Source organism: Rhinatrema bivittatum, chromosome 13 (genome assembly GCF_901001135.1).
Source record: "Rhinatrema bivittatum chromosome 13, aRhiBiv1.1, whole genome shotgun sequence".
NCBI classification, from domain to species: Eukaryota; Metazoa; Chordata; class Amphibia; order Gymnophiona; family Rhinatrematidae; genus Rhinatrema; species Rhinatrema bivittatum.
In genome coordinates, this window is record NC_042627.1 from 29,426,134 (window position 1) to 29,451,962 (window position 25,829).

Here is a 25,829-nt window from a genome sequence, read left to right on the forward strand (position 1 = left end):
TCCAGCCTTTTAAGAAACAACTAAAAACATGGCTGTGTACACAGGCTTTTAACACTACAGTATGATTCTGAATGACTTCCCCTGTGAACTAGAGTACATTTAGTAGATATTTTTATCAATCCTATTTTGTTAGTTTGAAATTGAAAGAATTGTATGTATTTTATTATTTTAACTGAGTATAGTATAATTTTGTTATATTATTTATAGGGTTTTATTTTATTTTATGATATTTTATTTGATTTTAGGACATGTCGTTAAAGACTGTCCATTGTCTTATTGTAAACCGACATGAAGTGTATACAATATGTTCGGTATATAAAAATGCCTAAATAAATAAAATAAATAAGTAGAATTATCCACCCTTCTGAAAGCCAGGGTGGTGGAACCGGTGCCCTGGTCTCAGAGAGGCAGAGGATTCTATTCCCATTATTTCCTCATTCCAAAGAAAACTGGAGGCCTATGTCCCATCCTAGACCTCAGAAATCTCAACAGATTTCTGAAGAAAGAAAAGTTCAGGATGGTCTCTCTAGGCACAATGCTCCCACTTCTTCAAACAGGAGATTGGCTTTGTTCTCTGGATCTTCAAGACACTTACGCTCACATTCCAATATTCCCTCCTCATCGCAAGTATTTGCGTTTCATGGTGGGCCACCAACATTTCCAATACATAGTTCTGCCATTCGGACTTGCCTCTGCTCCCAGAGTATTCACCAAATGTCTGGCAGTAATAGCAGCACACTTGCACAAACAGTGTCCATGTCTTTCCATATCTCGACGACTGGCTCATCAGAAGTCAATCTCAACAAGGAGCTCTAGCTTCTCTCAATCGCACAATTACTGTACTTCACTCCATGGGTTTTCTCATCAATTATCAGAAATCCCATCTCATTCCATCTCACCTGCTTCAATTCATAGGAGCAGAATTGAACACCACTCTCTCAAAAGCCTTTCTACCAGGAGATCGAGCAGAAACACTTTTCCTACTGGCGAACTCTATTCAGTCAAAGAAACAAGCAACAGCTCATCAGTTTCTAACCTTGCTAGGCCACATGGCCTCCACAGTTCATGTCACTCCCATGGCAAGGCTCGCCATGAGAGTAACCCAATGGACATTACGATCACAATGGATCCAAGCCATTCAACCACTTAATTCTCCAATTCAAATAACCCACCAACAACGTTCATCTCTACTTTGGTGGATGAACAAGGACAATTTGCACAAGGGCCTACCCTTCCAGCAACCAGTCCCACAGATAACGTTAACTACAGATGCATCCACCTTGGGTTGGGGAGCTCACATAGACAACCTCCAAACCCAAGGTACTTGGACAAAACTTGAAGCAACATTTCAAATCAATTTCCTGGAGCTTCGAGCTATATGTTATGCGCTGCATGCATTCAAGGACTGCCTTTCACACAAGACTGTTCTGATCCAAACGGACAACACAGTAGCCATGTGGTACATCAACAAACAGGGAGGTACGGGCTCGTATCTCCTTTGTCAAGAAGCTGCACAGATTTGGAGCTGGGCCCTGAACCACTCAATGTTTCTCCGGGCCACTTATCTGGCAGACATTCACAATGTGGTGGCGGACTGCCTCAGTCAGCAGTTCCAACCACACGAATGGTCCCTGGATCCCTCAGTAGCGATCAGGATCTTCCAACGTTAGGGGCAACCAACAATAGACCTCTTTGCGTCACATCTCAATCACAAAGTGGACAAATTCTGTTCTCTGCACAAACAGAAGAACCAGCCAACCAAGGACGCCTTTGCTCGCCCTTGGAACTCAGGCCTTCTATATGCGTATCCTCCGATACCACTCATAACCAAAACTCTAGTGAAGCTACAACAAGACAAGGGGACCATGATACTCATAGCCCCATACTGGCCGCGACAAGTATGGTTCCCCACACTTCTAGACCTTTCAGTCAGGGATCCCATTCGCCTGGGAGTAGCTCCCACTCTCATAACTCAAGATCACGGTCGGCTGTGCCATCCCAACCTTCAATCCCTATCCCTGACAGCATGGATGTTGAAAGCTTGATTTTACAACCACTCAGTCTTTCATCCAATATATCTCAAGTGCTTATAGCTTCACGTAAAACTTCCACACGAAAGAATTATTCTTCCAAATGGAAGAGATTCACCTTGTGGTGCAAGCAAAACAACATTGATCCTTTCACTTGCCCCACTACTTTTCTTCTGCACTACTTATACCATCTTTCAGAATCTGGTCTCCAGACTTCATCTGTAAGAGTCCATTTAAGTGCAATCTCAGCTTACCATAACAAGATAAGAGATGTACCAATATCCACACAACCTCTTGTCACCAAGTTTGAGAGGTTTAACTCACCTCAAACCACCAATTTGGCCACCAGTCACAGAATGGGACCTAAATTTGGTATTAACAAGACTCATGCATTTTCCTTTCGAACCCATAGATTCTTGTGATCTTAAATTTCTCACATGGAAAACTATCTTCCTCATAACCATTACATCAGCTAGAAGGGTTAGTGAGTTACAAGCACTTGTCAAGTACTCACCCTATACAAAATTCCTACATGACAGAGTGGTTCTCCGTACACATCCAAAATTCCTTCCCAAGGTAGTCATGGAATTCCACTTGAACCAATCCATAGTTTTACCCACATTCTTTCCAAGGCCTCATTCTCACCAAGGAGAACAGGCTTTACATACTTTGGACTGTAAACGTGCACTCTCTTTCTACTTAAACCGCACTGCAGTCCACAGGAAATCAAATCAACTCTTTGTTTCCTATGACCCAAACAAACCAGGGAAAGCAGTGGGTAAACATACTCTATCCAACTGGCTAGCAGATTGCATACAGTTTTGCCATGAAAAAGCAGGCCTTTCTCTCCAAGGGCGAGTAAAGGCACATTCAATAAGAGCAATGTCAACGTCAGTAGCACACTATCGCTCAGAACCAATCCTTGACATATGCAAAGCAGCAACATGGAGTTCTCTTCACACCTTTGCAGCTCATTACTGTTTAGACAAACAAGGACGACAAGATTCAGCCTATGGACAATCTGTCTTAAAGAACTTGTTTCCAGTTTAAACCCAACTCCTTCTACAACCAATCTGCTATGATCTTCGGCTGATTCATTTACAACAACAACACGGCACTCTTGCCTCAATACAAAATGACTCATCCTCTAGCTTGCTAATCACACCCATATGTGAGGACTAGCATCCTGCTTGTCCTGGGATAAAGCAAAATTGCTTACCTTGTAATAGGTGTTATCCCAGGACAGCAGGATGTATCCTCACGAAACCCACCCGCCACACCACGGAGTTGGGTCTCAGATTTTTTTTTTCTTATTTTTATTTTTGCTAAAGCTTATTGCTACATACGAGACTGGAGTGAGACCCCTGTGGCAGAGAATTTCATGGCATGCTGGGCATGCTCGGTAGCCTCAGGCTGCCAGTCAAATGTTTCTAGAAACTTTGACAGAAGTTTTTCCCGCGATAGGGCTCCATCAGTGACGTCACCCATATGTGAGGACTATATCTTGGGATAACACCTATTGCAAGGTAAGCAATTTTGCTTTCTGTATCATGCTAGTCAGAACCATCTACTTGTCGCTGCTATCAGAAGACGCAGAGTTAGTGTATTGTAATATGCCACAGACTGAACCATACTCATTGGATCCAGACAGTTACATAAGGGAGTCGACATTCTTTCTCTCTAGAATATGAGCTGGAAATTGTACTGGAGGCAACACCCACTGAGCAACTGTCTCAGATCCTGCCCTAGTTTTTGGGTGAGGTGGTGGTATCATCATTGTGGAGGTACTCGTGCACCCAATCAGTTTCATGCTGTTTTGCATGCTGGCATAGTTCCAAGATGAGGTCCTCAAATTTCTCTTGGTCCGGGAGACCCACCTTGTAGAAACAATAATTCAGCTGTATTTTCAGCAGCCTTTTTTTTTTTTAATTTGGGTACAGAAGAGGTATTGGCTGCTCCTTTAGCAGGCTGGCCTTAGCGTTAATGCTTAGTACTTTTTTCTTAGGTGGCATGATAGATTTTCTTTTTTGGAAATAGACTACAAGAGGATATCATTGAAATGCTTTGGAATAGCTAGTATAGTGTTGATAGGATGGGACTAAATACCAAGGGACACATATACAGATCAAGTTAGACTTTTATACTGATCATGGATGTATTGAAGAGAAAGTGTGTAGGGTCCCAAATGATTACAATCAAGCAAGTCATAAAATGGTCTTTTTACAGCACCCACCTTGAGTGCCAATCTATGTTATTTGGCACTGCTAATTCTAAAGACCTAAGAATTGTAATTGTAACCTGGAGATGTGCATAGCGCCCTGGAGGTGTACTCCCTCCCCCCCCAGTTGAGTGAGACTCTGTCAGGACTTAGTCCCAGGACTGAGTATAATTCCCTCCCCTCCCCCACCGTCCTAGACAGTATTAGAAGAGAAGGGTTAGCTAAATATAACAGTACTGCACAAATACGATAGTAATGTAAGCCCACAATAAAGCAAATAATGCATAGTGAGCAAAGGAAGATATGCTAACTGTATAAAGCAGGTATGTCTGAACAGCAACAGCTGGAGTTGCCTGCCAGTTGGAACCTCGAAGCAATAAGCATAGCTGATCAGAAGCAGTGTGGCCCCCCTCCAGGTGGAGAGACCAGTGGCATTGGAAGATTGCGTTGTGAGAGGAGCATGGGAGCTAACAGATTGTCCAGGAAGCCTAAAACACCCATATGGCCTCACAGGCAGAAGAAAGAGGCTGCCTTGTGGAAGGATTCTAGATAATGAGGGCCTGAGTCGGAATGATACCGACATTGTCCGCTATCCCTCTGTACCTGCACTGCCAATGCTGTGGATGGAGCCATTGGCAAACTTTTATCATATGCAGCTGATTTGAGAAAAATGGTAAGTTTCAAAACATGGCCATGCAGTAGACCTGTTATGGCCCTCCCCAACATGATTTTTGTCAGGCTAACTCTTACAGTAATAACCATAGCTATGGCCACCTCTCAGGCATAGTATGGGAAGGGGTTATGTAAACACATACCCACAGAACTGCATTTTTAGTCTGGGTGGACTTCTGAGCAGGGTTTGTCAAGCATATGCAGAATTTCATGGTGTGGCCTGTATGTAGATAAATGTTGGCTTCTGTATATTGACAATATGAGGTCCATATTCAGCTGCTGGCTGGCTAGCAAAGTTAACAGATAAACTTATCTAGCTATTTTCAGGGATATTCAGCTGGATTCATTTTCCAGCTAATTTTAGGACAGCTCTCTGCCCTAAGTTATCTGGATAACTTTTTTAGCTGGATAAAACATTATCCGGCTAATTTGGGGCTGGTTTGCACAAAAGAACTTTCAAATCCCTGTATATGTTTAGCTAAATCTGAACTTAGTCAGAAAAATGGCACTGAATATTAGAGAGATGCTTCGGGTAAAGATTTCGTGCCTGGCTTTGTTTCGGGGCCCTCCCGCAGGAATTTCGTTTTTCCCACGGTTCGGGCCCCGATTTTCAGGTTAGTGTGCACTAACCTGGCAGACTTGGTGCGCGCTAACTCAAAAATGAATTTTTTCCAAAATTTCAGAAAAAATGCAATCGTTTTTCGGTTCTCCCGCGCCATTCCGAATTAGGCAATTTAGTTTCTGAAAGGGATTAACGGGTTTCAGATTTTAAAGACTTTTGTCTGGTTACTTCAAATTTATCAGTGCAAAGAAAGACGTATAATTGATTGTTACTCTATAAGGCTTTCTGGGCAATATCATTAAAGATATGATTTTCAAAGGAGCCTATCCAGGTATACAGGTCCGCAGGTACTTTGCAGCTATGGACTTTGAGTAAACCATGCCATGAATTCCTTCACCTCTGATTAAGTAATGCAACTAGTTTTTTCCACTCAGTTTTAGTAGGAAAATGCAATTACAAATAGTTTTTGGAAAATCTAATTTTAATTTGGTGACTAGCATGCTCCTTAGTTTAGCTACTCTTCTTATTCTGCATTGTGGCATGTGAGTCTCTAGTGACTAAATAGTTAAGATATGAAGAGAAAGCTAGAGAGAGCACAGATTTTGAAACAGTAGCATTACAAGCCTGAAGGTGAAAAAAGAAAAATTAATCATAATAAAAAGTAAATTAGACACAGTTCTTCATGTGGTGAAGGAATATAATGAATGCTTTGGATATACCCGTAAAGTGCTCTGTTGCTTTTAACAGTTTTATGATCAGATGCTTTATGCAAGTCTAATCTTTTTCTTTCTTTTTGTCTGTCTTTCTACATGCAGCAAGAAATGGAATAATGGAGTAAACGTTACCTTGATTTCCCTTCTAAGCTTGAATGGATTTTTTTGTCTGTATCTGAAGTGTTTCTATTAAGGGCCTGAATCAACTAAAGTCACTTGTGACGGTTGTCCCAGTCCTCAAAATAAACTAGAGAGAAATTTGCGCAGTTGCTTGGTGCATTTCATCAGAAAATATTCTCTTTTCTCTCCTTTTTCTGTTCTTTTCTTCCTGCTTTGGCTATGTCTTAGATTTTCACCATTTACAATCAAGACCTTACCAAACTCCCTAATCACTTGCTAACCTATCTTGCCTACCTCGGCCAGAGGAACTGGTTATCTGTCATGCCAGGGACTGTGCCAAATCCCAGGCATCATAGAATTTTCACATGTGGATTTCATCCTCATAAGAGAGACATCGCCTGCACCTGGAATACCTTAACATTATGGGCATATTTTATATATTGTGTGTGTGTGTGAGAATAACCATATTTATGAATCAGGACAGATATCCTGATTTGGACTTGAGGTATTGAGGTTGCTGTGTTAGTCCCCTTGAATATGTAGAATTTTTTTTTTTTAACTTAAAAAAAAAAATTTGTAGCCCACCCCTATCCTGCATTCACAGTGGGTAACAAAAATATATACATAATTGATATAAAGGGAAAAGAAAAAAAGTTGTAAGTAATACCTGTTTATTGGGCTAACTCAATAAATCTGTGACTAGCTTTCAAGAGCCATGCTCCCTTCACCTGATCAGTGAAGAGACAGTGTGAGTACACTAGGTTTAAATTATAACTTGGTAATCACAATAAAATGATCAAATGGATTTAATAAAGACTTGAGCTTTCTCGTCCATTATCAGACGTAGGTCCCTTGTAACTGTAACATTTTACTGTCTGCCAACTCTGGTAAGCCCCCTACTCCTCATCTTTTGTGAATTATAACTGTGATATAATCTACAACTTCCTGACTTATACAGACATCCTCATACTTATCTGATACACTTTGAAAGCTAGTCACAGACATACTGAGTTAATCCACTGAACGGATTATCACCGACAACTCATTCATTCGTCCTTATTTCCATGATATGAAATGTGAATGCTAATGTGAATGAACTTTTCATTATTTTGAGCTACAGTTAGGATTTGGGATTTTTTTTTGTATTGTGGATAGATATATTTTTTTTTTGTTTAACAAACAAATCCTTTAGTAAATGACCCACAAAGTAAGTGTAAAATTAAACTAATGTGAACTAACCGTACTCAGAACTTTATGGAACAAAGTATCACTATATATATATATCTAGCAAGTAACAATGTCAGGAAATCTACTTGAAACAATATCTGGGCTTCTTCCTTGGTGTTGATTACTGCTAAACACGTGTGTCCAGTATGCATGTATTGGGAAATTTTCTTTTCTTCATGTGTATTTCGTGCCAAAGTATACAGTTTAAACATACTAATTGTTTCTCTCTGAATTATATTGAAGTGCCTTGCCTTGACAGTCTAGATTTTCCTTGCACGCCTCCAGTCCCCCCTACTAGTTGTTTCCACTGCTCTTGATGATATTACGAGATCTGGCATGAATGTAATTCTCATATTCTCCAAGTTAATGACCCAACAATTATCCTTAGAGACCATGGCAGTATGAAATAAATTCTATGTTTAGGCATGCTGTATAAATGATTTGTGCAGCTGTTATAGTAAAAAATGCATTACTTGCCTTTTTCAGTAACATTCTAGGTAAAACTGGAATTGTTTTATTAACCCCAGTGTTAAGGTTATGTTGAGCTGCTAATTTACATGTACAGTTTGTGATAGCCCCTGCTTTCTGCTTTTGAGCTATGGTGAAATCAGCTATACTGGCTAATCGTGAACACTTCTCCCTTAATATTCTCTATATTTATTTATATGCTCACAGCATATTCTATGTTTTTGATTTATACCCACACAAAGTACACAAAATTGGGATAAAATCAATACAGTATGAAGATTAGAATATTAAGAACTTGGAACCTGATAGACTAAGGCTTTTTACCATTGATGTCTGAGTTTAAAAAAAACAAAACAAAAAAAACCCACATTAGTAAATAGTCCTTTGTCTGCAGAAATTTACAATGACTTTTGTGTTTTTTTTATCTGGCAGTTTTCTGCTGCTCCATTGCACTTTCAGCTCAATAATAACAAGTCTCCACAGGTGCTCCAAGCACCATAAACCTTCACAAGCACCCAGGATTTTCCCCACATTTTTAACCTCCTTTTCCCCTACTTTCTATATAATGCAATCATTTGCAATGACAGTCTGTTAGATGGAAGCCAGAAACAGACTGCCTCTTGAAATTGATATGTGTGCACCATAAGCTGTAGTGTTACCATTTTGGCATCAACTTGGACTCCCTATATGCTGAAATTGTGAACACTGGCTCTGCAGCATCCCCAAACCTGGGTAGCCTGAAGAAGAGAAGCAGGGCTTGGGAATCTAAATCTGATCTCCCACATGGCAGCATGTATTAGTCGTCAAGCCATCGGGCTGGCTTCAGTTATCATGTTAGCATTTTTACAAGTCTGGTACAGCTTAGAGGGCATATTTGTGTTCTTAAATAGAAGCTAAAATAGATTAGACTTTAAAAGCATGTACTTGTGTGTGTTGCTGTTAGTCATGTAGATTCTTTTGCAGTTCATTGTTTATAGCTATCTTTAAAAATCTGTATTAATGGTATAAAGCTGAAGAAAAGAAACTTCCAATTACTTCTCAAAGTATAATTGTAAACTGTATAACAACTGAGAAGAACTGAGTAATCCGTGATCTGTTGATGAGAGTGGGCCTTCAGTTTTAATGGCTCAAAAATGGTAATATTGTTAGTCAATGTGATTATTCTAACGTGACAAGTCTGGAAGTTTACGTGTATAAGTGTCTATGCATGTGCAGATTAAAAAAAAAATACATAGGAAAACAGGAAGAAACAGCAGCTGAAGTACATACGTACACTATACTCCCTTCCCCCCAATAGAAACATGCATACACATAATCCTTGCACATACAGCCTCAATCACAGTTTTTCAAAATACATCCTACCACCAAACCCACATATACCCATCAACACCCCCCCCCCCCCCCCCCAGAACATAGTCAGCATCAAAACAGTCATACACAGAGAGAAACATGCACATGTTTACATTCCCCTCAAAAACACCCATTCCCCCGCACATGTATCTACCCAGGGCTAATCTTAAGAGGGTATGGGGCCCAAGGCAAATCAACCACAATGAGGCCCTGGAATGCTGAAATTATAGTGTGGAGCATGGGGCTACAATGGCAATGTGGGGCCACCCCAAAGTGTGGGACCCAGGACTGTTACCCCTATTCTCCCCTCCTCTCAGGAATGCCCTGCATCTACCACACAACCCTCATTGAACAGATTCCTCCGCTCATATAATTCCCTCCCAAAAAACACCTACCATACAAAAACTGCTCCATGTACCCACACTCCAAAAAGAAAAAGTTCCTATACACACAAGCATGTACTCACCATATATTCCCGACACATGCCACCCTCAAAACAATTGGAGATGAGTCAGGGATGAAGAGATATGGCAAGTGCTTTTTCTCCCTTGGAAATAACTGCTGGAGGTAAAGAATGCCTTTGGAAATATTGTAGACTCCATAGAGTACATCTTTTCAATCTTATAATTTTAATTACTAAAGCACAATAAATATCTTAAGAATTAAGACTGAATAAAGCAAAGTTGTACACCTGTAACAGGTTTGTTTGTTTGTTTGTTTTTTTTAAATCAGCAGTTTGTTTATTCCAAATTTATAAACTGCCTATCAACATTTCTAGGCGGTTTCCATAAAAACATGCATAATAAATAGTTACATAAAATAATACAATACAACACAAACACAATAAAAATAAAACAAATGAACAATAAAAAAAAAATACTGAAACAAAAATCTGCATTGTCTGTTCTCAGCCAAAGGTTAATAGTTATAGCTTAAAAGTCTGCTGAAATGGAACCTTCCTGAATCTAGGCAATACACTTTCTGCTTTCAGACATGATGGCAAAGTATTCCACAAACGTGGTCCCTCTATATAAAACGGGCATTCTCGTGACTCATCTAAACAAATTAGTTTGAACAATTGTATGTTCAACAGCATTTGAGAGGCCATTCTCAATGATCTTATTGGTTGATAGATTTAGTGCTACATTAAAACTGTGGGACAACAAGGCCATGCACAGTATAGTAGCATTTTGATCTGGCCCTTGTATCGCAATCTCAGCTGCACTATGAAAAGTGTATAGGCTTCGGGTGAGATTGTATTTCCAAGAATTTCCCCAGCTTCATATGGATTGCCAAGAGTGAGAAATTTTTCACTTAAAGGGGAATTGTGCCATCTAACAGGACAGGTTATTTTGCAACCATTTTGCAGCTTTTTCGACCATTTAACTTTGCTTAGACCTGTAGGGAAATCTAGACTTGGTTCTATTACAGTTTATACAGTTCCTTTGAGCAGTGTGCGGATGTGTTTTGAGGGTGGCATGTGTCTGTGGGGGCTAGAGCATACCAGAGAAATGTGTGTGTAGTAAGGGTGATTTGAGGGGCTGGATGGTGTATGGTGATATGTGGGAGGGAGGTGTATGAGGGTTTTTTGTTCTGGGGGAATTATTTGTGGAAGGAGTATGTGTGTGTAGGGGGGTTAGATGTATGTGTGTGCACATGCTTCAGTTGCTAGTTCCTCCTGTTCTCCTTTGTAATGTTTCATCTGCAGATGCATGGATACTTAAGAATGTAAGTTTCCTGGCTGTATACACTGCCTGGCTGTGGAAATGTAAGTGTATGTGTGTGTAATTATCTGTGCATGTGCAAATGAAAAACAGACACATTAGGTCATAAGTGTTTCTACTGTACTTTTCTGAAAAGAATGCCTAAAAACAGAGCATGGCGATGTTATTTTTTTGTTGTGAATAATTCTGAATATTGAATTTACAATGCAGACATCCTTCATCATCATTCAAATAGACCTCTGTAACTTCAGTTAAGCCTTGACTTCTGCCTGGAGTTAAATTTTTTCTGATTGATTAGATTACTAAAAGTCTTCAAAATTTGAATCATGGCTTTGTTAAAAGGTTTTGGAAATTATGTAAAAATGTAATGTTGATATACTGTATATATTTTAATCATTGTGGTTATTGGTGTTTTTAGTAATAAATAGAAAAGCCATTTTTGTTATAAATATAGAATTTTGTGATACTTTATGTAGTGCATTTAAAATGTTTCTGCTGTGACTCAAGATAACTCTGTATCCCCTCAACCCTGTAGAAGCCATGTCAGGCATTGCATATCTGTTTAATAAACACCTTTTGAGTCTGCAAATCAAGATAAGTGAAAAAAAATCCAAAATGTATTTTTTTTTTCATAGTACCTTGTTCTTATATGGCATAGGAGATTTGTCTCTTCCAGGCTAGGGTCCCAACAATCGTTCAACATTCACATATGCTGGTTGACTTAAGGGTGCACTTATAATCAGGGAGCGATGATGTGTGCCACTGTGATTGGTAGGCTGTAGATTGGGAGGAGGGAAAGATCTAAAGATGCTGGCAGAAGATTGAGATCCCCAGGAAAAAAAAATGGTGGTGTAAAAAATATAGGATTTGAAAAAATGTACAAAGGAAGAAACACCACAGTATCTTCATTCAGATGAATCAAATTTCAACCAAGTCTATCTGATTTGAAATCAGATATGACTCATGATGACAAACCTAATCATAGAGCATAGCTTAGGCCTGTCATTTATTAATTTACTTTCAGTACACACCAGATGTCTAGAAGAGTAAGTAGTTGTGACTCCTGAATTAGGAATTATCAACTAGTGTAGATGCAACAAATAATGTGCCTTGCGCAAGAGTTTTGTGTTTATATTAAATAGATAATTTTAAATTTCATTCATAAGTTTTCATTGTTTGCTATGGTTTGCTTTTCTTGCTCTGAGTTCCAAGTATAGTGAGATAATCTTTTAAACTACTGTATAGACCAGTGCCAATATATGAAGAATTGAAGTTTTGATATCATTAAGTCACATTGTAATTTGATAATCACTGTATCCAGTACATGAATGTACTGACAAAAATATTAGTGTTAGGTTCTCCTGCTAGTGAAGGATGGTATATTATGTAACTTCTGATCAAGTATGCAAATAGATGCCAATAATAAAGTCTTAGAAGAAGAAATAAATATTTTGTAGAAGATATATATATCTTGCACTAAATGCAAAACAAATTTGTTCTTAGTCTGCTGCAAGCTTTAAAGAGTCCACAGTAAATCAAAGCAATAATCCAGAGTGTGTTGGCATTTTAAAGTCATCCATCTAAAGCTATTCAGAGCAAGATATCTAGTTGTCAGACATTCATCCAATATGTTTCATGTTGCTTTCTTTTCCACCATTCTTCACCTTCATACTGTAATCTGAATTCTGAACTTTTACATCTTTTGACAGCATTCATTCAGTGGCAAACGTGATAGCATGCAAAATTTAAGTAGCAAGAAGTAAAATTGGTATCTGCAGTGAATTCCTTTATGGATAGTATGTTTTTCTTATCAATAGTAGATCTTTCTTTTTTTCTTGTAGAATTCCAGTGTTAAGAAATTGGATGGTGAGATCTTCCGATACAGCTGTACTCTTCCAGAAGGAAAAAAGTCAACCTTAGTTGTCACAAATAGGTATTTTCTGGCGTCAATCCCAGTTTCTTTAACAGGCTTTCTTTACAAGTATGGTTGAAAGACAATTCTGATTCTAAATAAGAATTTTTATGATGACCCTATTCTTAATTGTTGGAATGTAAGTCCTTGCAAATTTTGTGTCAATTCATCTTAATGTCAAATATACAGTGGATTTGATGGACAGAGTGCTAAGTTGCCAGAAAATTAGGTGGAAACTAGCAGATCCTCCAGCTTTATCTGGTATTTTCTCCTGATTTTCAGGGATATCCTTATTATGCTGTGCAAAGCAGCATGGGGTAGATCCAGGTTTGGATCCCCCATCTATCTGGCTATTTGGGATGGCACAGTCTAAGATGGTGTGCCCAGATTTGGCCAGGAAAGGAAAAGTCTATTGCTAGTGTGTCAGCCCCGGCTGGCCAAGGAATGTCTCTGTGCAGCTCAGAGAAAAGTGCCCCTTCAGTCTTTGGGTTGGTGAGGGTGCCCTGGATATCCTTCCTTAATAGGGATGTGGTGGGAGGGGGGGGGGGGGGAGCAGATTGTTACTGTGATTGCCCTTGCTGGGTGCACCTCAGATAAAAGAATCCTTTAAGCCTTTGGGCCAGTGAAGGTACCCTGAGCTACTTGTGCAATCTGTGTTAAGTGGGAAGTGAGGGGGAGAAACATGGGGGAAAAGAGACAGATGAAAAAACTACCTACAGTAAAATCCTGAGAGTAAAGGCAGGATTTATTTTTATGCTTGTTTATTTATGACCATTTCTAGCTACAAGCAGATGTGAAATAATACTGTTGCAGAATACTCTTACAGTTGGAGGAACAGTTCTTTGATATTTAGGTTGACAAATTGTACTGTAGATCTTATACCATTTAGAAGTCTATTAAATGTACATAAATTGGATATAATGCATGTGGATTGTGATGTAGAAGAGGTGATTGACTCTTACCTGACAGCTTGGTGAATGTGGGAGCGTCGGTGATGTCCGCTGTTTGGCATTCTGTTTGTATGTGTTGAAAATTTCCTTTTTAGCCCTCAGCTAGCGGTGGGAAATCAAAGTCAGGAGATTCATTTTGGGGAGGTGATGAAAAAATGAGAAAAAAAAAAACTATATGTGAACAAATAACCAGTTCATTCTTAGGTTCATTTGATTGAAAGGATCTGTAATTGTTCAACGATAGGAGAGTGATGTGTGTGAAGGAGGTGGAGATCTTGGGCCAGAGAACCACAGACTGGGATTACCTCTTTGAAGATTTTATGCAGCCACCATCCGTGGAAGAGAGCACATTAAAACTCTGTGTTAAGGTAAGTAAGGTATTTAGGTTAATGTGATTGTCCTTCCAATTGCTTTTCCTTTGCTTTAAATAATAAAAATATGCATGTGACATTTTAAAGCTGAAAATACTTTTTAGCAAACTATTGTGATCATTGGTGCAAAAAGTTTTTTTTCTACACTTTATCTGTGGGATTTGTAAGATGGGGGCAGAGGGGCCTTTGCCTTTTGTATTGTCTTTTAAAATTCAACAAATGTATACTTTTTAAAATATTCAATTGTCACTGTTTTTCTCTGAGCATCACTTCATCCATTGATGGAAACATGATGGGGAACTTGAAGCTGTAACACTATACACAGTCTCCTTCGTTATTCCCTATTTTCTCTTCATGCTTTGTTATAGAAGCTCAAAGTGGTAGAATGGGGTAACAATAATAAACAAGGAAGGAAAACTGTCAGTTCAATCCAAGGTGAGGTAAAATAGCTACAGGAAGATCAAATATAGCAATAGGGAAAGAGTCAACAGGACACAAATAAGATTTGCATAGCATATGCTGCTGCTTTCTAAGTAAAGTTTAGTGTGAGATATAGGAAGGCTACTTATTTGGGGCTATGTTACTGGGATTGGTGAGAATTCAATAGATTTGAAATTATATACTTTGATACAGTATTTGTCAGTACAGTTTGATTAAGATGGTGTGACATCTTTTTGTACAATAGCTAATAAGATCAGATTAAAAGATCCTGGTTGATTATGGTGTTGATGTGGTCAGAACTTGCCTAGAGCAACTGCATCTTGTTTGTTTCATGGTAGAAATAGCAAATGAGGGAGAAGTAAGAAGGCTCAAACATTGAGAAATACTTCCTACAGAGTTCTCATTTTGCTGAAATGAACTTTTGGACAGCTGCACTTATCTTATATAGAGTACATTCTTATATAGATTTATTTAAAAAAAAAAACCCAACAAAGAAAACCTTATGATCTGATTCTCTCAGTAGTAGGCTTTGTTATAGTGTATCTTAGAATTTTCATTTCAGTATAATTGAAAGTGCATTCTCCATCAACAAACAGGCATGAATTGGGGGTAACATCATCCGAAGGCACCAACATGGTAAGACTTTACTGAGCATAAGCAGTTCCCACACATGCACATGCTTCTTCATGAACCCCTCAGTCTTTTTGTCCAAGCTACCGCACTGATGCATCCTGGTCTCTCTCTTCAATTTTTACTATCTTTTTTGGGGATCTAGTGCCCCTATCTGCCTTGTTACTTTGTTTTGCTGATGCTGTCACGGCAGCTCCTCAAATAGAACTTTGAAAACAAAAATAACCCACAAATAGATATAAGAAAATCAGTAGAAGATGTTGAAAAGCAAGGAGAAGCTGTAGACCAAAAAGCCTGCAGCAAGGCCTCCATCTGTGGGCACTGGATGTCCATCACAAATACACACTTTGTCTGCTACTGATGCTTATGCCAGGTTCACCACTCCTCCAACTGATACAGCTTTGGTTGTATGTCCCCCAGAGTGTGGCAATGCTTGGCTGCCTCTCTGGAGAATCAATTGCCTTGCTAAAGCTTAAACTCTGGAAGAGGTCACGAGGCAGCGCACATGCTCAGTAAAGTCTTTACTGAGTTCTGAGAACTGGGCCTCTGTTGGTGTTGTCGGATGACATCTCCCTCATGTAATGACTAATTCATCCTCCTTATACACAGAGAATTCTGTTTACAGGTAAGCAGACGTACTTTACCTGGCTACTGCAGTATGCACTGAATGCATTTTCAAGCATTCAGTGGAAGGTAAGCATTCAAAAAGTATGTACAAGTAATTAATGACCTGGAGCACCTTAATGCTATTAAAAAAAGGGGCATCTTTTCTTCATTTTGTAAAAGTTTCATTTCACTAGTTCTTTTAACTAGTCAACAATAGAATTGCAATTTGACAAGCAGTTCCCATAGTTTATAAATTAGAATCTGAGGATAACTTTGAAAAAGACACGTGGGCACACGTGTATGCTGGCTCACGCCCAGAGGCGCGTCCATTTTATAACGTGTGTGTGTGTTATAAAATAGCCTGAATGTGTGTACATGTGTGCACAATTTTAAATGGTTGCATACAAACTGTGCATCTACCACGTAAGTTGGGGGAATTTTATAAGGGATGTGTGTCGATGCTATAGGTAGTTTTCCCAGTTTGCCCAGTTTAGGGATAGGACTTGCAAACCCCTCTAATTTTATAGCCATTCTTCCCCCCCCCCTGTTAGCCCCAGCCCTTGCTTAAATTTTTTTTATTTTACTACTTCCATGTTCTCCATAGTAGAAGTAAGTTTACACAGCGGGAGACCCTGCCATGCGCCTGTGCGTGTAAGTATTTACGTGCACCTCTTTGCCTTCCCCTGACACGCCATGCCCCACCCAGACCACATCCATTTTCTGCCCCTTTTTGCAAACCCTTTCCTTGTGCGCTCAGTGTGCACTGGCCCAACTTTTGACTTGCGCAGGGCTTTTAAAATCTACCTGTAAGGTCATATTATATATTGTAATGCTATATGTTTTATCCCAGGACAAGCAGGATGATAGTCCTCACATATAGGTGACATCATCAGATGGAGCCCTGGTATGGAAAAACTTCTGTCAAAAGTTTCTAGAAACTTTTGGCTGGCACACTGAGCCTACTGAGCGTGCCCAGCATACCATGATATTCTCAGCCACAGGGGTCTCCCTTCAGTCTCTTTTTTTCCGCCTTGCTGTAAGCATAGCAGATTAGGAGCTCTGGGAACTTTTCCCTCACTTTTTTCCTCAGGGAAGAAAATATTTTCAGTCACAATATAATTGTCATCTGGTCTCCCTTCGACATAGTATCAGCGAGTATGTTTTTTGAATCCTTTTTTGGTCGATTCCGGTCACCCTCACTAATGGTATCTGCCGGTCATCGACCTTTACTCGGCCTAACTTTCTATCATGGCCTCCGGATTCAAGAAATGTCCAGATTGTAACCGGACTATGTCGATTACCGACCCCCACAATGTTTGTGTTTTGTGCCTGGGATCAGGCCACGATGTCCGGGCTTGTTCAACTTGTGCCCAGATGACACCAAAGGGCAGGCGTGCCCAATTGGACAAGATGGAGGAGTTGTTTAAGAAAACCCCATCGTCATTGTCGACATAGTCTTCAAGGAGAATATCTCCCTCGGTCGCAAAACATTGAGGGGACAAGAGGACCGGTGACCATCCGTCACCGACTCCATCGGTGTCCTCCATAGCGTCTTCCTCGGCATCGAAGGAACATCGGAGGAAAAAAGATGCCATCGACATCGTTCCACTGACTCATCAGATGGAACGGCAAAGCCATCGACGTCTAAGGACATCGAGCTGATGCCCAAGCGAGTCCGGGTACTGGAACCAGTACACCCTACCATACCCGAGGAACCGAGGCACTCTCCACTGGGCTTGGTGTTAGAGACTGTGCCACCACGCTCAGTTGTGGAAGTGCCAGTAGCGCCAGTCTTACCTTCCCCAGTGACAGTGGACCCAGTCCCAGTTTCCAGGGAAGAGGTGAATACCATGGTCCAGCAGGCCATTGTCGAGGCTTTTCGAACCTTCCAGCCTCCTTCCATACCACAGGTACCGACACAGACCCCCGGCATTGACATCGGATCCGTCGATATTTCAGCCTTTGCTGAACAAAATAGATGCCTTGATCGGTATATTTCCTCCACCGGCACAGACTACGCCGGTACCTCCGGTGCAACCATTGACTCCATCAATGCTGGCACATCCACCGGTGACTCCTTCCATTCCGATCCCAGGTTCATCGGAGGAAGATGACAGGGACTCTGATTCCATCCCAGGGCCATCAGGCCTTCACCATCATTGAATACCGGCAAAACCATTGATGCCTGTAAAAGACCCCTCTATGCCAATGCATCCCGGTCCATCGAGTGATACCCGGCATCGGTTCCCATCGATGCCATCAAGACCCATCTATTCTCCATCGATGCCTTCATTACCTCCTATGTTGCCAAAGCAGATTCCTTCAAAATCTGCTTTTAAGACAAAATATCATCTTCAACGAGATGATCCTGAATCACCTTATCATCCTCAGTATACTCCCTGGAAGGATGTAGATACTGATACTGAGTCAGAAGAATTACAGTCTGAGCCTTCTCCACCAGAAGAGAGAAGAAAGTCCCCTCTTGAAGGCCTGTCCTTTACAAACTTCATTAAAGAAATGGTGGACACAATTCATTTTGAATTACTGATGGAGGAGGACACAAGGCCCTAGAAGTCCTTCAGTTTGTTGATGCACCAAAGGAGGTAGTGGCAATACCCATCCATGAAGGTCCTGTTAGAACTCCAGCAAAGGATGTGGGAACATCCATGTTCAGTACAAGCTGTAAAAAGAACAGATGCCACATACCTGGTGCAACATGCTCCAGGTTTCCAAAAGCCCCGACTGCCTCATCACTCTGTAGTCGTTGAATCGGCTCAGAAAAAAGCCAGGAAACAGAAGCCACACTCTTCTGTCCCACCAGGAAAAGAACAGAAGCTCTTAGATACCTTAGGAAGAGAGGTTTTTCAGGGATCCATGCTGGTATCTCGTATTGCGGCGTACCAGCTTTATATGACACAGTACCAAAGAAACTTGTGGAAGCAAGTTCAAGGTATTGCCGATGATCTCCCTCAGCAACAACAACTGGCTTTGAACACACTAATTGCAAAGGGGCTTGAATCTGGCAAACCGAGGTACGGGCAGCTTATGATTCTTTTGAAATATCTACTCGCCTATCAGCATCAGCAATTAATGCAAGGAGGTGGGCTTGGCTTAAGGCCTCGAACCTCGGACAAGAAGACCAGGAAAGACTGGCAGATCTCCCTTGTACTGGAGAGAATCTCTTCAGAGAAAAGATTCAGGCTACCGTCTCTCAGTTAAAAGATCACCACGAGACACTCCGCCAACTCTCCAAACTACCATCGGATCAGCCATCCTCCCTAAGAAAATCTACTAGAAGGGACACCAGGAGACCCTTCTATAGACCTAGAAGATATTACCCACCTGCGTCTTCAGCCGTTCATACCGTCCACCTCAAAGGGGATGTACACACCAACCAAAACAGCAAAAAACCCAACCACCACCACAAACTGGTCCCGCTGTGTAAATTGAAGTCTATCAAGAGAACAGAGGTCTTTCCATCAACCCTATGCCCCATTTACCAGTAGGAGGTCAACTCCATCATTTCAAACACCAGTGGAGTCTTATTACGAAGGACCAGTGGGTATTAGCCATACTAAATCGGGGATACCGTCTAAAGTTCAAAACAATACCCCCGCGTTCTCCACCCATTCCACTTTGGACAAGCATTGTCATCACACCTCAACTCCAAGTAGAACTCTCTACTTTGCTGACTGCCAGGGCTATCAAACCAGTTCCCCGGTCTCAACAAGGAAAAGGGTTCTATTCCCGCTATTTCCTAATTCCAAAGAAAACAGGCGACCTTCACCCTATCTTAGACCTCCGCAATCTCAACAAATTTCTTCACAAAGAAAAATTTCAGATGGTATCTCTGGGAACCATCCTTCCATTGCTTCAACGGGGAGACTGGCTCTGTTCTCTAGATCTTCAAGACGTTTATGCACACATACCAATTTCCACACAACATCGCAAGTATCTACAATTCAGTCCTACTATTCAGACTTGCCTCTGCTCCTCTAGTATTGACAAAATGTCTAGCAGTGGTTGCTGCACATCTAAGAAAAAACAGCATTCATGTTTTTCCATACCTAGACGATTGGCTAATCAGAAGTCCATCCAGGCAGGGAGCTCTGTCTGCCTTGAAAAGCACAATAATACTATTACGCTCCCTGGGATTTCTCATCAACTATCAAAAATCCCACATCGACCCGTCTCAACTCCTCACATTCATCGGAGCAATCCTCGACACCACAGTGGCGAAAGCTTTGCTTCCAAACGACTGTGCCAACTATCTAGCACATTTGGCGAACTCTATAACCCAATACCAGTTCGCATCTGCCCATCAACTTCTAGTGCTACTAGGACACATGGCCTCGACATACATGTTACCCCTATGGTGAAATTAGCCATGAGAAGAACTCAATGGACTTTGAAATCTCAATGGCTACAAGCTTTCCAACCACTGTCGTACAGTTCAAATCACCCACCAATTATGCCTATCGCTCCACTGGTGGACAAATCAAACAGCATTGAAAGCTGGTCTCCCATCCCAACAGTCAGTTCCACAAGTCATCCTGACCACAGATGCCTCCAACTTAGGATGGGGAGCTCACGTCAACAACCTTCAAACACAAGGGACGTGGACTAAGCTTGAAATGAAGTATCAAATAAACTTCTTAGAACTTCGAGCGATGCGATATGCCCTTTATGCCTTCAAAGACTGCCTCTCAAACAAGACTGTGCTGATACTGATGGACAACACAGTAGCAATGTGGGATATAAACAAATAGGGAGGCACAGGCTCTTATCTGCTCTGCCAGGAAGCGGTGCAGATTTGCGCTTGGGCTCTAGTGCACTCCATGCATCTCCGAGCAACTTATTTGGCAGGCATACAAAACATCCTAGCGGACGATCTCAGTCGACATTTCCATCTCCACGAATGGTCTCTGGATCCACGTATAGCGAGAAAAATCTTTCAACGCTGGGGTCGCCCAACCATAGACCTCTTTGTGTCCAAACTGAACCACAAATTGGAAAGGTTCTGCTCCCTCCACGACCGTCGACAAGCATTCCCCAGGGGACGCCTTTCCTCGCCCCTGGAACACAGGACTTCTATATGCGTATCCTCCAATCCCGCTCATAGCCAAAACTCTCGTGAAGCTATAACAGGACAGAGGAACAATGATCCTCATAACCCCGTACTGGTCTCGACAAGTATGGTTTCCCATACTCCTCGACCTCTCGATCAGAGAGCCAATTCGCCTGGGCACAGCGCCCACTCTCGTAACTCAGAATCAGGGCAAGTTGCGACATCCCAACCTGACAACTCTTGCCCTGACAGTTTGGATGTTGAAAGCTTAATTTTGCAACCACTTAATCTTTCACACAAGTCTCTAAAGTTCTCGTAGCTTCACGAAAGCCTTACCACTTTAAGTAGACTAGATTTACCAAGTGGTGCACACAAAAAGGTTTTGACCCTTTCTCTTGCCCCACTCCTTCTTTACTAGATTACCTATGCCACCTTTCGGATTCTGGTCTCCAGCCATCCTCTGTAAGGGTACACACATAGCAGCATACCACAAGGGAATAGGGGATGCGCCAATAACAGCGCAACCCCTAGTAAGTCAGTTTATGAGAGGCTTACTTCACTTTAAGCCTCCCATTCGACCACCTGCCACTGAATGGGACCTAAATATAGTACTGACGAGACTCATGTGGTCACCGTTCGAGCCTCTACATTCCTGTGATGAAAAATTTCTTACATGGAAAGTATTTTTCTTAGTAGCCATTACATTGGCTATGAGGGTCAGTGAGTTGCAAGTCTCATCACATACTCACCCTACACAAGGTTCCTGCATGACAGAGTAGTCCTTCGCACTCACCCCAAATTCCTACCAAACGTAGTAACGGATTTTTCACATCAATCAGTCAATAGTCTTGCCTACTTTCTTTCCAAGACATCACTCTCACCAGGGAGAGAGAATCTTACTCACCTTAGACTGTAAATGTGCATTAGCTTTTTATCTGAACCGCACGGCGGTCCATAGGAAATCCACCCAACTCTTTGTTTCTTTTGTCAAAAATAAACCAGGAGTAGCAGTAGGAAAACAGACTCTCTCCAACTGGCTAGCAGACTGTTTCGAATTCTGTTATGAAAAAGCAAAAATTCCTCTTTAGGGGCGAGTAAAAGCACGCTCAGTAAGGGCTATGTCTACATCAGTAGCGCACTATCGTTCAGTGCCCATTCTTGACATATGTAAAGCTGCAACATGGAGTTCCCTTCACACCTTTGCAGCTCATTATTGTTTGGACAAAGAAGGACGACAAGATTCAGCCTTTGGACAATCTGTCTTAAAGAACTTATTTCCAGTATAACACCAACTCCTTCTACATCCATCCTACTATGATTTCAGGCTGCCTCATTTTTTCCAGCAGTACACCAGTTGTTCTGCTCATTGCACAAGTTGTATGCTGTTGGTATAATGTAAGAATGACTCAGCCTGTAGCTTGTTAATCACCCATATGTGAGGTCTATCATCCTCCTTGTCCTAGAATAAAGCAAAATTGCTTACCTTGTAATAGGTGTTATCCCAGGACAGCAGGATGTAGTCCTCACAGAACCCACCCGCCACCCCGCGGAGTTGGGTCAGATACGTTTTATTTTATTTTTTTAGCTCACGCATACTGCTACAAACGAGACTGAAGGAAGACCCCTGTGGCTGAGAATATCATGGCATGCTGGGCATGCTCATTAGGCTCAGTGTGCCAGCCAAAAGTTTCTAGAAACTTTTGACAGAAGTTTTTCTGTACCAGGGCACTTCATTGTTCAGCCAATTTTTCTAGGTGAGGAGAGGACAAGAACTCATACAAAAAGCATACCCAAATGCCAATTTTATTGAAATGGGAAGTAGTTTCCAAAAAGATTTCTTCTGCATCAGAAAGGGCAAGAAGTGCCATACTCCCCCAGTAAATTGACAGTGCATAATGTCTGCACTGTAGATAAGCAAAAAAAATGTGCCATGGGAAGGTCCCACTGATCCCGCAATTGTTGAAATGACCACAACTGGTGTTCTTCTTGTCTACTAATTGTCCAAGGCAGAACAGACCCTCCCCCTGCCAGATGTGAAAAACAGGTCTCCCTACCGCGGGGAAATCCCTATTTGCCTGTAAGTATCAGAAAAGGGGTCATGGAGGTTGAACTGTGAACCAGAGTCGTCCCAAGCTTTCTGAACCACCCCCATCCAAAAAGTGTTAAAACTGAGTTTGTGGAGCACAGGCATGGAAAGGTGAAGCAAATATTATCCCCTGATAGGGGAGGGCTCACTCCTCCAGGATCCTCTTAGGATCATACTTATTGCCGAGACACCCAGTTTTGACAGGCGACATTATATAAACGCAGATCAGGGACCGCTAAACCCCAACATCTCCTCTCCCACATAACCGCTAAACGTATCCTGGGTCGGCCCCCCCTCCATAAAAAGGATGAGACCAAGGATTGAAATTGACGGTTGTCAGCTTGCTTGAGTAAAATCAGCAACATTTGGAGTAGGTAGAGTATTTTGGGAAGGATAATAGTTTTTACCACCACACTCTGTCCCTTCAAGGATAGTGGTAAAGAGCGCCAAGATTCTAAAAGTGCTCAGACCTTCCCCAAAGTAGTACTAACATTTTGCATGTACAAACCACGAGCTGAGCAAGCCAGTTGAATGCTCAAATACACTCCATTTAAGAGGACACACACCTTGCCATCTAGAGGGAATGCCAAGGACTTATCATAATTAATTTTGAGCCCAGAAAAAGCATACAGATTAATAACAGCCATAATATCAGCTAAACATTCTTGTGGATTCACAAGAAACAGAAGCATATTAGCAAGCATTCTCAATCGATTTCTCACTAGTAGATAAACCTGAGAAGGAAGGCATGCCCCGGAGAACAATAGCTAAGGGCTCAATCACCAATACATATAATAAAGGGGAGAGAGGGCAGCCCTAGGGCGGTCCTCTTCCCAGGGAGAAGGGGGAGGACTGTGCCCCATTAACTGAGAGTTGAGCAGTGGGGAGAACATATAAGGTCTGTATCCAGCGAATAATCTAATCACTGAAATTAAACTGCTCCATCATCTACCAAATATAGGACCATTCACTCTTCTGAATGATTTTTCAGAATCGAATCCCACAAGTAATCCCTCACCTCTTGTGTGGATACATAACGACAGAGTGAGAATGGTCTTGAGCATGTCTGTGGGAAATAAAGCCCATCTGATCAAGGGATACAGTGGAGTGAATGCATATATTAACCTGCAGGGCAAGTATGGCTGAGAGAATTTTAATGTCCTGATTCAGCAGGGAAATAGGTCTGTAGAACCCAGGGATAGCAGGATCTCTATCTGGTTTTAAAAGAAGGGTGACTCGCCAAAGTGTTTTTGGAAGCCAAGCCACCCCTAGTAAAAGCCTGGTCAAAACATTTCCTGGAGTGGTGAAAAAACCTGTGTCCCCAATATCTTGTAAAATTCCAGGCCCAAAACCATCAGGGCCAGGAGCTTTGCCCAGGGTAAGATTTTTACCACTGATTGAATTTCCCCCAATGAAATAGGATCATTCAGCTTTAAATGCTCTGCTGAGGATAATCTAGGGAGTGTCACCCCATGAAAAAATGTACTCCTATTGGAAAGATCCAGCGATTCACTCTAATAGAAGTCGTGAAAAAATTCTCGAAAAACTCAAAGGACTTTATCAGTGCCAACATGATCCACATCATGAAATTGTAGACAATGGACAAAGGTTCTAAGGCCCACATTTTTGAGGAGGCAAGTTACAATTTGCCCAATTTGTTACCCTACTGATGTAATTTAAATCATGTATAACAAGGTCTGATGCACTTGGGGTCCAAGAGTGCATCCAGTTCATGACAAGCTTCTGCCAGATGGCGCTTAGCATCAGCCATCATGTGAGCAATATGTGTACGTTTCAAAAAATGCTATACACTTGTTTAAGGCCAATTCTTTGTGCAGCCTTACAATGTTTACTAATTTGGTAGGCCAAAATATGGCCACAGAGCACAGCCTTGGCAGCGTTCCAAAAAGTAAGGGAAGATACTTCCTGTGAGAAATGCAATTTCCGATATTCCTCCCACTTACTTTGCAAGAACTTAACAAAGTCTTTATCATGGTAAAGGAGTAGAGACATCCTCCAAGGAGGGCATACACCTTTAGCAGCAAAGGATAATTTACATGCAACTAAAGAGTGATCAGAAAACGGAACATCATACATTTCACATAAACTTATCGGTGAGAGATTGTATGTGTGCACTTGGGGAAACACCACACGGGACGTCCAATGCCGAGGTGATTCTGCTCTCCACATTGAACTGGTAGTATGCTTTCCTCAAGGCTCCCGGGTTCACCTCAGTAATTGAACTGTGAAGAAATGTTTGCAGTATTGAAAGAGAAGTAGGGCCTCAGCTGCACTGAAAAACTTCAATTAAGGGGGTCAGGTAAACTAGGTAGTCACATGACGCCCCATAGAGTGCAATCCACATTGCAGACAATAGCACACCAGGTAGCAAACGACTGTTCAGAACAATGCGATCAAACGGATCAAACATAGTGAGCGATGCCTCTGCAGGGGCAAGGTCTCCCCTCATCCCCACAGTCAGCCATATAGCATAGAAAATATGAAGCAGGATACAAAAGAAGCAGACATTACACATGGGTGGGGTTTGTTAGTAGAAGTGACCAGTGGAAATAAGGCCCATACTAGTCCTTAAATAAGTCCACAAAAGCCTTTGCTTCAGCTGCAGTACATCTTTAAGCGTGCAGGGAATTGAAGAGAGAATTGCACGCCTTGCCAAAACA

At 41.5% G+C, this 25,829-nt stretch overlaps 1 protein-coding gene across 4 annotated transcripts in view; it reads left to right on the top strand.

Annotated features, from left to right (window-relative positions):
- VPS13C (vacuolar protein sorting 13 homolog C) overlaps positions 1 to 25,829 on the top strand; it is a 483,673-nt gene that overhangs the window by 452,126 nt on the left and 5,718 nt on the right. For all 4 annotated transcript variants that reach the window (XM_029575527.1, XM_029575524.1, XM_029575525.1 and 1 more), the window contains 2 exons: positions 12,926 to 13,017; positions 14,191 to 14,314. In XM_029575527.1, coding sequence (XP_029431387.1) covers positions 12,926 to 13,017; positions 14,191 to 14,314 — 216 coding nt within the window. The remainder of the gene's footprint in view (positions 1 to 12,925; positions 13,018 to 14,190; positions 14,315 to 25,829) is intronic.